The sequence below is a fragment of the Mesoplodon densirostris genome, chromosome 13 (assembly GCF_025265405.1).
Source record: "Mesoplodon densirostris isolate mMesDen1 chromosome 13, mMesDen1 primary haplotype, whole genome shotgun sequence".
Taxonomy (NCBI): domain Eukaryota; kingdom Metazoa; phylum Chordata; class Mammalia; order Artiodactyla; family Ziphiidae; genus Mesoplodon; species Mesoplodon densirostris.
In genome coordinates this window covers 11,559,222-11,576,172 of record NC_082673.1, presented here as the reverse complement: position 1 = coordinate 11,576,172, position 16,951 = coordinate 11,559,222, and the positions used below count along the sequence as shown (strand labels likewise).

The window sequence follows — 16,951 nt, the reverse complement described above, 5'->3', positions numbered from 1 at the left end:
AAAACCTATACCTAAACAGAACAAAAACTTCAGTGACTGCCATGAATAGAACAAGAATTTAAACCCTTACTTTGATAAACTAAATAGAAGACAATGTTTTAAAAATTCTTCTTCACGAATTTGAGAAAATTCCCTGATCATAAGGCTCTTTTTCCTTACACACACAAAAAAGTTCCAAAAAGAAGTTTCTATTTAAAAGAAACAAAAACTGTACTTTGCTACCTTAGCGCTTCTACGAAGACAGTGCTACTGTCCTCAGTAAAAAGAAAAAAATTGAAAAGATTCTGAATTAAGACTCACAGAAGCCAGTGAAATATTACAAAGCTGCCCTATTGGAACTGAAAGAGTTGCTAGAGAAGTTACGTTCAATTTGAATTTCTGAAGGCCGGAGGGGACAGGTTCCTCTACCGCAGGAACGCTGGGAATTGTAGTCGGGAAAGCGCGACGGTTTCTCAGGGGGAACCACGTTTCATTGCTTAGCGCTTAATGGACGGAGAGTCGTTTGGTCCAATTCACTCTTCCCGGGTTCTCCCTAGACCCTCCTGTTCAACGCTTCGGGCATTTCCCTTGTTCACCAATGAACGCTTTAGTCTAAGAAGGCCTTCGCTGATTGGATATCTTACTCTCTGTGGAATGGTATTAGCCAATGGGAGGGCAGAACCGGCCGAAGTGGCTGGGTCATGGGGGAGAGTCTGTAAAGCCTTTCCCCGCCAGCGTCCTAGCTTTTTTGGCTCTTAAAGTCAGCAGGGTCGTTTGTCATTGCCGAGGCCGCGTCTGCGAAAGGAGGGACTCGCTCCGCGCCTGCTGGGTTCCTCTACGTTATCCGTTGGTGTGGCCCTGATGCTGCGGCAGGCCCTGGCTTCCTAGAACGCTGGAGAGGTAAGTAGGGTCCAGCGACGGCAGACAAAGCGGTGGAGTCGGGAAGGCCGCAGAAAGCGGCCCCTGCACGCAGGCGGCCAGTCCGCCTGGGCGGGGCGCTCTGCCTGTCTTGAGGCAGTGCGTCCCTCAGGTGCTTTAAAGCTCTGTGCTCCCACGTGTCCTGGGAAAATGTTAGCTTTGTTCAGGTCCTCCCCGTCCCCTGCACGTCCTATTTTCACAAACCCTAACATTATTAATGGGTGTCATCTCACTTCTTCATCCCCCCAGGTTGTTCTTTCGTAACTTTCTATTAGCTTTATGCCCCTGCGTGTCTACTAAGAGCAGAATGACATGGTTGGGTTCGGCTTCATTCAAGCGAGACCAGCGTTCACATCTCTGTATTTTAAAAACAGTTCTTGGGGGCGTTTGTGCCTACAGCACCTCCTTTCGTGGTAGTGTACTTATGTGTGTACTCCAACACGTGGCCAAATAGAGGTTCCCACAGGATCAAGTATCGTTCTTGTTTGCTAATTGCTGGTACTGTTAGCACCATCTGAAGTTCTTATTTTCTTTGATCCTGACACCCACTCAGGATTATTATGAGAGGAAGCTGAGGCTCAAAGGAGGTAACCCAACTTCTCAAAGTTAGTTGCTAGTAAAGGTCAAGCCAGTTTGATGTCACGGCTTACGTTATTTTTTTAAAAACTCGCTTAACTGAATATGGATTTAAGTTGTGGTTGTGTAGCTCTGTGTATATATATTAAACTCTGTATATGAGAGCTAATTAATTCTTTGAGTTGAATGGTACATCTTGGTTGAAAGAAAATCAGGCAGCTGCCTAATTACAGGTGCTTCACATCTATCACTTAACTCCTAGCTTTTTAAAGCGTCATTCTGGCAGCATAGACCTCACCTGGGAGCTTGTTGGAACTGCAGAATCTCAGACCTCACCCCACCTATTGAATTAGAATTGGCCTTTTAAAATAAGATCCCTTAAAAAAAATAAATAAAATAAGATCCCTTAGGTGATCAGAGTGCCTGTTAAAGTTTGGGGTGCATTCATTGTCATAAGGATTTGTTTGCCCGAATTGAACTAAACAAAAGAGAAAGTAAAAGGTATACCTTGTGTTATTCCCTACATTTTCCTGGGCAGATCCTAATTTGAGCCCTCTCCTTCTGAATGGGCTGATAAGGTTAGAAGTTTTAACTCTTGGCTTTTGTTCATCTCAAATGAACAGGAAAGGCTGTAACTTTCAGAATCATTCCCACTGGGTGGTTCTCTAAGTACTCCTTAGATGAGAATGGAGCGCTCCAGTTTCAAGGCCAGTGTTGTATGCAAAAGGCCATTACTCTGGGTATTTGGTTCTTAAATGTGACTTGGTTCTTGGACCTTTGGGCCAGTGATTGGTTCTGCAGTTTTCATTTTTGATAGGATTTGTGCTGGTGACAACACATAAAGTTCATGATGCGTAAGCTGGCTTGTAAACAGCGATATTCAGGATGTTGATGATAGAAGCACCTAAGAGGCAAGCCCTTCAGACTTATTTCTGTGTACAGTATTCAGTCTATTGCTTTTTTGTTAAATCCTTTTTAAAATTGCTGAAGGAACTATATTTTCATTTTGAGAAAATTATCTGCCAAATACTATCCTGTTGAAGCCTTGTTTTCTCTGAGTCCTTTATTTTACGCTTGCTTGCAAACTTCAAAAATTTAACTTTTAAAGTATTTTATCTGGGATATGATTTTTTCCCCCATGTGTTATGTGTTATGTGTTAAAGATCTTAGCAGTGGTTTTAAATTGCTTAGAAGTTATTCCAATACCCTTTATTGAATAATCTTACTATCTTTCATTGCTTTTTGACTCCATGTAACGTGCAACCATTATTTATTGAGCACTTACAATGTGTCACCTAAGCCTTTTACGTGTATTGTTATTTCATCTGGACAGTATACCATTTGATAGCTGCTATGACTAATCCCATTTTACAGATGTAGAAACTGAGACAGAGTTTAGGCCATCTGTCTAAAATCACATTTACCAAGTGGTGGAGCCTGGGTCTGATTCACATAGAGCCTGCTTTCTTAGATGGACTGTATAAACAGCTTTCCTGGGAGAAGTATCTCTCAACTACCTCCCACCCTGTACTACTGCTTTACTCTTTATATCTTTGTATATTTCAATATATGGGAAGGCCATTTCAGCTTTATTACCTTTTTCCTCCCAAATAACTTTAGTAGGCTGTCTGGAGTTACAGAATAATTTCCCAGCCCGCCTCCCTCAGTTGGCATGGTTTTTGAAATTAGCATTAAACTAACTCATTACTTTGTGGAAAGTATTTACACCTTTATATTCTTTTTTTTTTTTGGCCCTGCTGCATGGCATGCGGGATCTCAGTTCCCCCACTAGGGATCGAACCTGTGCCCCCTGCAGTGGAAGCACGGAGTCTAAACCACTGGACCGCTAGGGAATTCCTCCCCCAACACCTTTATAGTCTTCCTAATAAGAAATATATTTTTTAAAAAAAGAAATATATTGTGTAACTTGGTTGATGGAAGTTACTATTTTTAACTTTCTGCATCTGTGAAAATTATTCCTATTTCGGCTTGTATGTTTATCATGTTACATTTTCTAAAATATCTTGTTTACTTTTGTGGGAAAAAGGTATGCTGAGTTTAAAAGGAAGGTATGGGAAGTGGGACTGCTGACCAGTTTAGGAGATAATAAAGATAATAAATAAGCTTTTAGCCCAGTTCTATACTAACTAGCTTTTGACACCTGGGGCAAATTATTTAACTTCTCTGTGACTGTTTCCTTATCTGCCAAATGAATTACCTCACCTCAAAATCTGTTTCATTCTTCTGAGTTTGGCCCACTCAGGGCCGGACAGGCATGGTTAGACTCCACTGGCCTGAGGCACAGGGCAAGGTCCCCTTCTTGGCTTCTTTGTTCATGACCTTCTTTGACTCACTCCTTCTTAAGGGATGTTATCTTTTGTAAACCCAGTAAACTGGCTTTAGTTCACAGATGATTTAGAAAAAAAGCTGTCGGCCAGCCACTTTTCCCTGAGACACTTGTCTTAGGCTCCAGAAGTGTTCTAGAGGGAAAAAAACACTGGCAGTGTTACAGTTTGAGAAGTGTAGCAAAGGTTATAAGTTTGAGCTGTAGAGATCTTGTTTATTGTGACTTTGGTGTTAAAATATGTATTGCTAAAAAGTTTATTGGAATAATGAGGATGACATATGTTCTTTAAACATTGTGCACACATAAATAACTTTTTTTTTTTTTTTTTTTTTTTTTTAGTTAGTTAGCTTCCTGTGTTCTCAGCCTGGAATTGCCAAATGCTTAAGTTTTTGTGATTTAGATTCATCTGTTTCTTTCTGAAAGTGCTGTGATTCTGATTATTTAACAAATGCCATAATATACCTCACTAGTCTAGAACTAATTTTGCCAACCACTTCTACAGAATTTAAGAAGATTTTGTTCACGTGTATGGCATAGAAGATGAATTCGTCCTCCTCCACCATGAATGAAGAACCTGATGCTCTCTCGGTAGTTAACCAGCTCCGGGATCTAGCAGCAGATCCATTAAACCGTAGAGCCATTGTCCAGGATCAGGGATGTCTGCCCGGCCTTATTTTATTTATGGACCATCCCAACCCCCCTGTCGTCCACTCAGCTCTGCTCGTAAGTTGCCTTTAGTAAGTTCAGTCTCAGTGTTACAATTTTGCAATTAAGGAGAACTTGAAAAAGTATTAGATGACATGGTAAAAAGTTAAAAGTGTAGAGCAAATAATAGTAAGTTTATATGTATTTCTGTATGTGCAAACATGTACGTGTAGTCCTCTTACACAAATGGTAGCATACTACATGCATGGAATGTTCTGCAGCTTCCTTTTTTTCACTTAAGAAGAAATCTTAAGGATTATATTATATCAGTACAGAAAGACACTCAAAGAGGCACTTACTGTTTTGTTTTTCTTTTGTAACAATTTTGTTAAGATGTAATCACACACCGTGCAATTTAACTAAAGTGTACAGTTCGATGAGTTTTAGTGTATTCACAGAGTTGTGCAGCCATCATCACCATCAATTCTAGAACATTTTCATCACCTCAGAAAGAAGCTCTGCTCTTTACCTGTTGTTCTCAGCCCCACCCTCTTTCCCTAAGCAGCCATGACTTCCTATTTCTTTGTATTTGCGTATGTCTCTGGCAAAAGCGCCTGTGTATATTTTATACAAATGGAAGCATATAATATGTGGTCTTTGTGACTTGTTTCTTTCACTGAGCTAATGTTTTCAAGGTTCATCCGCATTGTAGCATGTATCAGTACTTCATTCCTTTATGTGGTTCCTTCATTCCATTATATAGTTGTGCCAGATTGTTTATCTGTTCATTAGTAGGTGGATGTGGCACTTGTTTTAATACAAGATGGGAAGGAAAGATAAAGGAGAAGAAATGAGAAAATATACAGGATCATAGCTAATAATGCACAAGCAACTACCATATGATGAGAAGTATGGGGGCCAGAGAAACATGTTAAAGAACAATACAAAGCAGTCAGGCAAATACAGAATGTGAAAATTTCTGGAAGACAAAATAATCCAGTTCAGTGAACAATAAATTGCATTAAAAAGGCAGTTGGGGTGTGCGAAAGGCATAGCAGTAACTGTTACAGATTTAGAGAGACCTAAGGGACATATCAGCCAGGTATAGTATGTGGACCTGACTTGGATCCCAATTGGAACAAATCAACCATAAACATATTTTTAGATAACTTGAAATGAATGTGGACAAGACAGTAGATGATATTAAAGAACCACTTACTGCTTTTGCAGGGTATTGTAATAGTATTATCATTAAGTTAATTTTTTAAAAAACATTAACTTCTTAGGGATATACTGAAGTATTTACAAATGAAATTATATGTTCTGTGAGATTTGCTATAAAATGCTCCAGTGTGGTTAGCGGCAGGGGAGATGGATGAAACAGGATTGCCTAGTGGTTGATAATTGTTGAAGCTGAATGATGGATACATGGGGATCACCACACATTTTCTCTACTTTTGTGTCTTCTGAAATTTTCACAGCAGAAAGTTTAAAAGAAAATTACTGTCATAGAAAATTTTATACTCATTGTCCTTAAGGATCCATGATCAATTCCCATTTAGTGTAATTTCACAAGTTCATACAGAAAAACAATATAGGCTGTTTCTTTTCAAAAATCAAAGTACATAATACAGATTTCCTATTTTACCTTCATAGAATGACATTTATTTAGGCAAAACAGACATTGATATGAGTGAACAGTAGTAAAAAATGGGGAAATTTGCGTGGCCCCTAGTTCGGGTCCTATTTCAATGAGAATTGGAATGAGAGGAGAGAGTGTGTTGGTCTCTTGACAGAGACTTGGGGTTGAAGGGGGTTGTTTATTTTAAATAGACTAGACTTGAACTTATTTAAATTCAGAAGGCAAGGGGCTGCTGCAGTGGGAAAGGTTTGAGGAGAAGGCTCTCACAGTTGGTACAGAAAATGGGCAAGGTTGCTAACTGAAGAGGATGGTGAGATTGTTCACAAGCGTTGAGGGGCTGCTTAGTTTGGTAACGCTGAATTGATGTGAGGCTTACAGCTTATGAAACTCCTTTTTCACCCTGCTTCCGGCCTGCCATAGGCCCTGAGAGCTAGATAGTTGGATTTGCTTGGGGTTGATTCTTGGCCAGGCAAGTTGGTAATTAAGGGAGTTTAGGATTTGGGCAAGAGAGTAGTTGAAACAACAGACTGTAGGTGCTGGGCTGAATAGGAAGGGAAGTCAAGTCATGGAGGGACCTAGTAAGGAGAGAGTAGAGGGAGCCAGGGGCTCAGTTCCCAGAGAGGTTGAAGAATATGTTGGTGTTCTCATAATTTCATTTTATCTTCACTGTTGACTTATTAGCTATACCTTTTTGTTTTTAATTTTTTTAGTGGTTGTTCTAGGTTTACATTATACATCTTTTTTTTTTTTTTTTTTTTTTTTGCGGTATGTGGGCCTCTCACTGTTGTGGCCTCTCCCGTTGCTAAGCACAGGCTCCGGATGCACAGGCTCAGCGGCCATGGCTCACAGGCCCAGCCGCTCCGCGGCATGTGGGATCTTCCTGGGCCAGGGCACGAACCCGTGTCCCCTGCATCGGCAGGCGGACTCCCAACCACTGCGCCACCAGGGAAGCCCTACATTATACATCTTTAACTTGTTACAGTCTACTTCATGTATAATGTAAGAATCGTACAACCGTATATTTCCATTTCCTTCTCCCATCCTTTGCTATTTTTTTGTCATACATTTTACTTCTATGTATGTTTAAAAAATCTACAGTATTTTTTTTCTTTTACTCTAAGCCATTATCTTTTAAAGAGATTAAAGTTTTAAAAATCAAGTGTATTTTATATTTACCATCATATTTACCATTTCTGGTGTTCTTCATTTCTTAATACAGATTTGTATTTCTACTGGTGTCTTTATTTTCTGCCTAAAGAAGTTTAACGTTTTTTGTAATGCAGTTTTGTTCTTGGCTTTTTTCCCCCTGGTGCTTTATAAGATGTTTCATTTTCTTTTTTTTTTTTCTTTTCTTTTTTTTTGGCCGCACCGAGTGGCATGTGGGATCTTAGTTCCCCGACCAGGGATCGAACCTGTGCCCTCTGCGTTGGAAGCACAGAGTCTTAACCACTGGACCGCCAGGGAAGTTCCGTGGATGTTTTATCTTCTGGCTCAAATTATTTCTAATGAGAAGGCTGCTGTGATTCTTAACCTTTGTTCCTCTCCATAAAATATATAAGCCTTTTTCTGGCTTCTTTTGTGACTTTATCAATGGTTTTCAGCAGATGATTATGATGTACTTAATATGGATGGTTTTCTTTGCGTTTTGGTTTTGTTCTTGTTTTGCTTGGGATTTGTTGGTCTTGGATCTATAGTTTTCATCAATTTTGAGAAATTGTGATGCATCATTTTTTCAAGTTTTTTCTGTCTCTTCCCTGTCACTCCTCTCGTGGGACTCCAGTTGTATGTGTTTTAGATACCTCATGTGGTCCCACAGGTCACTGTTCCTTTTTTTTTTTTTTCCTTTAAGCCTTTTTCTTTTCTCTCTCAGTCCTTCCGTTTTGGATAGTTTCTGTTGCTGCATTTTAAAGCTCACTGATCTTTTTTTCTATAGTGCCTAATCTGCTGTTAATCCTATCCACTGTGGTTTCCATTTTAGACATTATGTTTTGTCCTCTGGAAGTTACATTTGGGTCTTTTTAACATCTTCCATTTTTTTTTTCTCACCATACTTAGGTTTTTCTACTCATTCTTGAGCATATGGAACATAATTATAATTGCTATTTTAATGCTTTTATTTTCTAATTTTACCTCTGTCATATCTTGGTTTGTTCTATTGATTTTCTTTTCCCTCTTCCTGATTATAGGTCATATTTTTCTGCTTTTCATGTCTGGTAATTTTTAGTCAGATACCAGACATTGCAGATTTTATCGTATGGGCTTTGGATTTTTTGGTATCCCTATAAATGTTCAGCTTTGTTCTTGGTTGCACTTAAGTTACTTGGGATCAGTTTGATCCTTTCAAGACTCCTAATGGGATGCTCTTCTGAGGATTCACCCTGATTCCTCCTGCATTGTGAGGTCTTTTCACTTCTGGCTGGTGGTGTCACAAACTATTCTCAGCCCAGTGTGAGGTCCAGGAATGGTTTTCCCTCCTTTCTGGTGGTTTTAGTCCCTGGCCCTTTGGTCTTTTACTCCAGGCATGTGTAAGTCAGCATTCAACCATAGATTCTTGGGGACCCCTCCGTAGATCTCTGGAGCTCTCTTGCTGTGCTGATCCCTCCTCTCTGTTACTCTGCTCTGCACATTCTAGCTGCCTGGGGTATTTTCTGACACCAGCCAATGTCTTCTGTGGATAACCAGCTGGGTGACCAACAATGCAATTTTGATACTAACCACTCAGAGTTAGGTATCAAATTCCCCAGGTTTAAGACTCAGTTCCACAAGACTGCCTTCAGTTCAAAGGCCAGTTGCAAGTATCAGGTCACCCATATTTCTAACAGAGCAGCTATAAGTTGGGTGTTTCCAGTGACCCCCTCCTCAGTTCAGTAATTTACTAGAATGGCTCCAGACCTCAGGAAGCCACTTTACTTGCATGTACCAGATTTTTATAAAGGATACAAATGAACAGGCACATAGGGCAGGATCTGGAAGGGTCCTGCATGCAGGAACTTCTGTCTCTGTGGAGTTGGGGCACACCACCCTGGCAGGTGGATGTACTTACCAAGCCAGAAACTCTGAATCTCCTTGTTGAAGAGTTTTTATAGAGCTCAATCTCCAGCCCTTCCCTACCTCCCAGGTCAGTGGGTGGGGCTGAAAGTTCCCACCCTCTAGTCACTTGGTCTTGCTGCATCCCAAGGCCATCTAGGGGACACAGCCTAACACACTTCTTTAACGTGAACTCACCCAAGTGTGATCTAAAGGGCCTCCTTAGGAATAACAAACTCCTATCAGAAAATTCCAAGGGTTTTAGGAACTCTATGCCAGGGGTAGACGAAGACCAAACATGTATTTTTTATTATACTACTCCACCCGAACCTCCCCAGCTCTCATCTCTGTCTCCCTAACTTGGCAAGACCCCTAGACCTCACTGGGCTTCCCTCTCCCTGTGCTGCAGTCTGGAACTGCTTCCAAAGCAGTAAGATGGGGGCATTTGTAGGATCTGCCTCATCATTTCTCTCAGGGATTCCAGTCCTATGCCGCTTCTCGTCCAGTTGTCCCGTTTGTTAGTTTTTTTATGAAGGGAGGGAAGTTCCCTTGGCAGTTAATCCTATATGGACCAAAGTGAAAATCAAGGTAAGACGAGTTACAGAAAGGATAGGAGATTGCAGTCAGAGACAGGTTGTTGGAGTTGTGATCTCATGGACGGTACCATTTTGGGTAAGGACCAGGCACTGTGGAAATGCAATGTAGAGGACTAGTAGGAAATGTGAAGGTCAGTGAACTGAGAGGGCAGTTCTGGATGGTGTAGTTCACAGAGGTGTTCCCCTGCGAATCAGGTACTAAAGTCTGCAGTGAGTGATCAGAGATTAGGAGGTCTGTAGAACAGCTAATAAAATCCCTCAAGAATCAGCGTGTGAAGGAAATACTTGCAAAAATATACTTTAAATCTTAAGAGAAAAGCATCCTAGAAAAGTTAAATGCACAAAATAGGAATTTGTGAGAGTGAGTTCATCTTTTGGTTTTCAGTTTAAAAAAAAAAGACATTTTAAGGGTGTTTTATAAAACTAGAAACAGTTCATTCCATAAAGGGGGTGGTATGTTTTGTCCCTCTCAGCAGTTTATTTTAATTAATATGTAAAAAGCACCTAGGGAAATGATGGCTATTGGGACTGCTCCCTGAAATTAATAAATGGACTGTAGTTCCTTGTATCCTTGTCAAGATGAAGTGGTGAAAATAAAACCAGAACAGCCTAATTTTGACCTTGCAGATAAGTTGGGAACCTTCAATTCAAAGAGCAGCTTCAGCTACTGCAGCTCAAAGGATTATTTTTGTCCCCTCGAGGACTGCTCTGCTGATCACATTTAAAGAAGAGTTTCTAAACATTCAAAACGAGTTGGTTCTAAAAGCAAAACCCCGTTTTTCGCTCTTGCCCCCCGCAGTAGGTTAGTAGTGGGTTTAATTTTGAGTAGTCTGGCATGTGGACTGACCTCTTCCTGCTCTCGCTGTAGGCTCTTCGATACTTGGCAGAGTGCCGTGCTAACAGAGAAAAGATGAAAGCAGAGCTGGGTATGATGCTAAGCTTGCAAAGTGTTATACAGAAGTAAGTACAATAGATAGTGTCTCCTAATGGAGTAGAAAAGTGGGTCATGTTACTTTACTGAAATTTGTACTCTAATGTGACGGCATACTTTCGTGGGTTATGTGTCCAAAAATGTTCTGATGGTCAGTGTTGTGATTATTTCTACACGTTGATATTAACAGTAGTTCTTATGAAAATGCTCAAATTTTATTTTATTTTATTTTATTTATTATTTATTTTTTCGGTACGCGGGCCTCTCACTATTGTGGCCTCTCCCGTTGCGGAGCACAGGCTCCGGACGCGCAGGCTCAGCGGCCATGGCTCACGGGCCCAGCCGCTCTGCGGCACGTGGGACCTTCCCGGACCAGGGCATGAACCCACGTCCCCTGCATTGGCAGGCGGACTCTCAACCACTGCGCCACCAGGGAAGCCCTCAAATTTTATTTAAAATGTTGATACACATTGTACTTATGAATAATATTTCTAAAAAGAGACAGTCTTACCTTGTATGAAGTTTTGTGAAGTAGATGTAAATGGATTTGCTAACAGTGCAACACAGGTGCCATTTGAAAATGTGCAGCATCATAGTATAGTACATAATTCTTTTCTTACTTCCTCGCAGTCTTACTCAAAAGAACCTTGATCTGTATCATGACAAAAAGGGCTTTTGGTGAGATTTTCCTGAGAAGCATTGCGATGTCTCTTAGAGATTTAGAGCCATTTAATTTGAATTCTAGCAAATGGGTGGTTTTTAATTGTACCTTTCATCTTAGGAAGGTTTTTATATCTATCATCTCATTTTGCTAGTTACAGCTTTTTGAGGTAGATTAGACAGATAATAGTTTTATGGGTGAGAAAATTACAGAGAGGCCGAGTTTCTTATCTGTAGTCCTTCAGCTGTGTTGCCTCTGGGAACGTCTGGTTTTGCTCCTTTCCTAGGCCTTGCTGATTTCCTTGTAGAAGGCTAGAAATGGAAGATTAAGTGTTTTGATATTTCCACTGTGTCTGAAAGCAAAAAAACTGTGCTTTCTGAGGCTTTATCTTAGTTTACTTTGTATCTTGATCTTATTCAAGACATGACTGCCTTTAAGACTATACTAAATAACCATTTAATTTACTGATTTTTAAAACTTGCAGTTTCTTTGGCTTGAGTGCTCACAAAACTTCTATAATTCCCAAACACTGTGAGTTAAATTATATCAGTGGACAACCATGCAAACTGACTTCCAAGGCAGTGTATTTTTTTTTTTCTTAGTGTTCTTGGCTTCTATATAAATTTTATTTTAATAATCTTTTTTTTTTTTTAAATCAAGCTACCCCTGATAGGTGCCTTGATCTTTAATAATGACAAGTTAGAGACTGAAGGGTTTTTTTTTGTTTTTAGTCAGGTGATCAGTTAGGAATAAATATTAGAAAATATTGACTGGCATCAATTGTATTAATCATTACCTATGGTTTGAGGTCAGTTCCATTAGTAAAATTTGGATTCTAGTTCTGACTTGAGACAAATGGTCTCTTTGACCCTCAGTTTCCTTATCCATACACCTGCAGTAACAACTTCAAAGTGCTCGATTCAGTGGGATGATCCATGTAGAAATGCTCTGTAAATTCTAAAGTGTTGTATAAAATATGAGGTTGCATTGTTCTTGTTCCTAGTATGTTTTAATGCCATGTAATTATTTTTAACTGGCATATTCTTTTGGAAATCGTGACAGGATTAAGCATAATATGGAGGCTTCTGTAGGATTATTTTATTCATATGATGAATTTAAGATTGTGTATTTCTTCAACAGGTTTGGTTATTGAAGCTGAAAATACATGGTAAAAATTTTTTTATGTAAGAAATTATATGAAAAGTTAATGTTGATATTAAAATATGCTTCAAGGGCTTCCCTGGTGGTGCAGTGGTTGAGAGTCCGCCTGCCGATGCAGGGGACACGGGTTCGTGCCCCGGTCCGGGAAGATTCCACATGCCGCGGAGCGGCTGGGCCCGTGAGTCATGGCCGCTGAGCCTGAGCGTCCGGAGCCTGTGCTCCGCAACGGGAGAGGCCACAACAGTGAGAGGCCTGCGTACCGCAAAAAAAAAAAAATAATAATAAAATATGCTTCAAATTTGAGCTTTAAAGATTTAGAGCAAGTTTTAGAGGTACTGTAGATTTAACCTATAAAACAATTTCTTAGCTTGGTTGGCTAAGCTTGTGGTATGTGCATATGTATGTGTGTATCTGTAAATGAGAGATACATCTAAAATATTGGGTTGGCCAGAAAGTTTGGGGTTTTCCTTAACATCTTAACGTTAGGGAGACAGCTTATATATATATATTTTAATAAATTTATTTATTTTATTATTTATTTATTATTCTTGGCTGTGTTGGGTCTTTGTTGCCACGTGCGCGAGGGCTTTCTTTAGTTGCTGCGAACGGGGGCTACTCTTCGTTGTGGTACACCGGCTTCTCATTGTGGTGGCTTCTCTCGTTGTGGAGCACGTGCTCTAGGCGTGTGGGCTTCAGTAGTTGTGGCTCGCGGGCTCTAGAGTGCAGGCTCAGTTGTGGCGCACGGGCTTAGTTGCTCCGCGGCATGTGGGATCTTCCTGGACCAGGGCTCGAACCCGTGTCGCCTGCATTGGCAGGCGGATTCTCAACCACTGCACCACCAGGGAAGACCAACAACTTATATCTTTATAAGAGAAGTATTGTGTCAGTTCAGGTCATTATCTTGCAGTGTCATCTGGGAAGGAGATCTTGAGATGGAGTTAGACATGGAAGAGGTTTATTGTGAGATATGGACTATAGAGGTAGAAGGGAATGAAGAAGGATTGGACTATAGTCATTAGACTGCAATGTAGATCGGACATCTGTCAAAGGAAAGTGAAGAGGAAACCAAATGGGGCAAGGGGAGTCTCAGATTGCAGTGCAAATCTGACAGACAGCTCAAGGGGGAGCTCCAACGCCAGGATCACCCTGTAGATGAGTCCTGCATTGGGCAGAAATGGCCAGGCCCTGTAGTGCCCCCGCTGCCCAGGCATTGAGTGGGGTCTCCCTGGGAACGGTCAGGCCTTGGAATGAAGGATTGAATCGTGTGAGAGACCTCAAAGCCACTACTGCTGGTGGTTCTACTATTCTACTCCCTGTAGCCGAAGGGCAGGTTTCCTTCTTTTTTTTTTTTTTTTTTTGCGGTATGCGGGCCTCTCACTGTTGTGGCCTCTCCCGTTGCGGAGCACAGGCTCCGGATGCGCAGGCTCAGCGGCCATGGCTCACGGGCCCAGCCGCTCCGCGGCATATGGGATCCTCCCAGACCGGGGCACGAACCCGTATCCCCTGCATCGGCAGGCGGACTCTCAACCACTGCGCCACCAGGGAGGCCCCAGGTTTCCTTCTTAAAGGGAGATCCATGCAGGGTGTCTCCACGGTTGCCACAAGCAGCTTCTCTTTAATACAAATGAGGTATATTTTTTAGGACACTGTGGTGATCGTTGCTGGCTCCTCCAGCAGTAAAACAGGTATGCATTCATTGCATATGCCATTATAATTTGGTCCTATACCCCTCTCAAAAGTGGAGATACGATGTAATAATTTTTATATATATTTTCCAGCTCATTTGGCTGTTGGAGATCTCAGATTTGAAGGTTACCTTTCAAGCTTTTTTAAAAGTCACCTCTGTTTACCAAAATAATCATCTTAGAATTTATCAGTTACTGTTATCAGAAGGTCAATAAAACTATGTGTTTTAGCTTGTAAACATTAAGACTGTGAAGTATTAGAATCAGGTTTTGGTTTAGCATGTTTAGCTTTGTGTTGTGAATTATCTCATGGCTTGGACATGATTTTCTTTTTTTATATATTTTATTTATTTATTTATTATTTATTTTTGGCTGCGTCGGGTCTTAGTTGCAGCATGCGGGATCTTTGTTGTGGCACGCGGACTTCTCTCTAGTTGTGGCATGGGGGTTTTCTCTTCTCTAGTTGTGGTGCAGGGCTCCAGGGCACGTGGTCTCTATAGTTGTGGCGAGGAGGTTCCAGAACGCCGGGGCTCCAGGGCAAGTGGGCTCTGTAGTTTGTGGCACACGGGCTCAGTAGTTGTGGCACACGGGCTTAGTTGCCCTGTGGCATGTGCAATCTTAGTTCTCTGACCAGGGATCAAACCCGAGTCCCCTGCATTGGAAGGCAGACTCTTTACTACTGGACCACCAGGGAAGTCCCTCATTTTCCTTTTTTAAGAAATTAGAGGGCTTCCCTGGTGGCGCAGTGGTTGAGAGTCCGCCTGCCGATGCAGGGGACACGGGTTCATGCCCCGGTCCGGGAAGATCCCACATGCCGTGGAGCGGCTAGGCCCGTGAGCCATGGCCACTGGGCCTGCGCGTCCGGAGCCTGTGCTCCGCAACAGGAAAGGCCACAGAAGTGAGAGGCCCACGTAATGCAAAAAAAAAAAAAAAAAAAAAAAAAGAAATTAGATTGCTCTGGCATTATTATTTTCTCCTCATTTACTTTTTTCTTTTGGGTACCTGTATTAAAAATTCTTAAAAAATCAAAAGGAAAAGTTTTTATCATATAGAGCAGGGTGAGTTTTATATATGCATAATTGTTTGACACTGTAGACATATGTTCTTTAGACATTATTTTGCATTTTGACATCTGTGTTGGCAGATACAGATGACTGATTTACCACTATTCCATTGTTATGTAGGTCATCTTGGTAAGCCATAGCACAAGAGATCTATATTGTATACCCCAATTGTTTTCATTGATGTGGCTGCCCCATGACAGCTAGGCAGTCAGGGTGGGATTCGGATCAGTTTTTCTCTCTGTTTAGGAGTACTGAGTTAGGGGGAGATTTAGCTATGATTCTGTGGAACTATACAACTAGGGAAGCAGCAAAAGGATCTTTCCATACCCTAGTAAGACCCAGAGAACAAAGAAAATCTGTTGTGGAGGGATGCTGCTTTACTGACTGAAGAGAAACCTTCATCTGGAGTGATCAAAGGGGAAACCAGAAAGCAGAAGTAGGTGGGGAGAGTGGAGGTTATTCTTAACATGAGAAGCAGAGAACAATGTTTTATAAAATAGGGAAAATTTTGCGTATTAAAATTTTTTCCCTTTAATCACCAAATTATGTTTTGCTACAAAATTTTGCTGAGATTTTAGCACGTTATTCAACAGCAGGTTTGACTTAACGTTTAGGTCAAATTGGTGCTTACAGATGGACAGTTGGATTGATTTCAAAGTCACTGTTACTTTCAGTTCTTCAATTGAGAAGAGAATTTTAAGTTCTCTGTCACTCAAAATGAATCTGGCATTGTGTTCTAATTTTAATCTTCCATAAATGAAAACTTGTCCTTAGAGCTTAGAACCTTTTTACATTTTATTTTTAACCCTGGATCCCTTTGTGGAGAGAATTTTCAAAATGTCAATCTAGGAAAATATCTAAATGCAGTTTAAGACATTTGTTAATTGGTATTTCAGGAGTAATACTTCTGATACAAAATGTATTTTATAAAAGCACTTGTGAATATCTAACATGAAGTATGCTATAAATAAAAGTCAGTTTAATAAAATGTGGCATCTCAACTTTAAAATACTTCATTTCATCTGGAGAACTTCCTAAAATTCTAGATTTTAAAACAGTGCCATAGTAATGGTGGTCTATTCTTCTTGCTAAAATCTTGGATGAAAAGTATGTGCTTCATTTCTTTATGCCTTTCTTCTGTGTTCTTTTATTTTCTTTAAAATACTATTTTAAAATCTTATTACAAGTATGCCGTATGTGGTTTATTTATAAAAATTCAAAAATATAAAAAAGAAAATCCATAATGCCATTTATCTTTTCATTTAAATATGTTTATACATACATATTTTTTTAAACTTTAGTTTGAAATGACATCAGACTTTCAGAAAAGTTGTACAAACAGTACACTGATGCCTAGATAAGTACACTGGTAGTCCCCAGATTTTAACATTTTACCATTTGTTTTACTGTGTTTTTGTTTTTTAAAATATTTATTTATTTTGGCTGCCCTGGGTCTTAGTTGCAGCATGAGATCTTTGTCGCGGCATGTGGGGGTCTTTTAGCTGAGGCATGCGGGCTTTTAGTTGCAGCATGTGGGATCTAGTTCCCTGACCAGGGATCGAACCCAGGCCCCCTGCACTGGGAGCGCAGAGTCTTAACCGCTGGACCACCAGGGAAGTCCCTTGTTTTACTATTTTAACATTTGCTTTATTCTTTCTCCATACATGTTGTTGTTTGGTATATATGTCTTCATAACTTATATATAGTCATTGTGAAGTA

The 16,951-nt window shown here is 40.5% G+C and overlaps 1 protein-coding gene across 1 annotated transcript in view; it reads left to right on the top strand.

Moving 5' to 3' along the window:
* Positions 1-674: 674 nt before the first annotated feature.
* ARMC1 (armadillo repeat containing 1) overlaps positions 675-16,951 on the top strand; it is a 34,529-nt gene continuing 18,252 nt past the window's right edge. Inside the window, exons 1-3 of the mRNA XM_060116387.1 lie at positions 675-879; positions 4,323-4,543; positions 10,599-10,690. Of these exons, the coding sequence (XP_059972370.1) occupies positions 4,361-4,543; positions 10,599-10,690 (275 nt within the window). The 5' untranslated portion in view covers positions 675-879; positions 4,323-4,360. The remainder of the gene's footprint in view (positions 880-4,322; positions 4,544-10,598; positions 10,691-16,951) is intronic.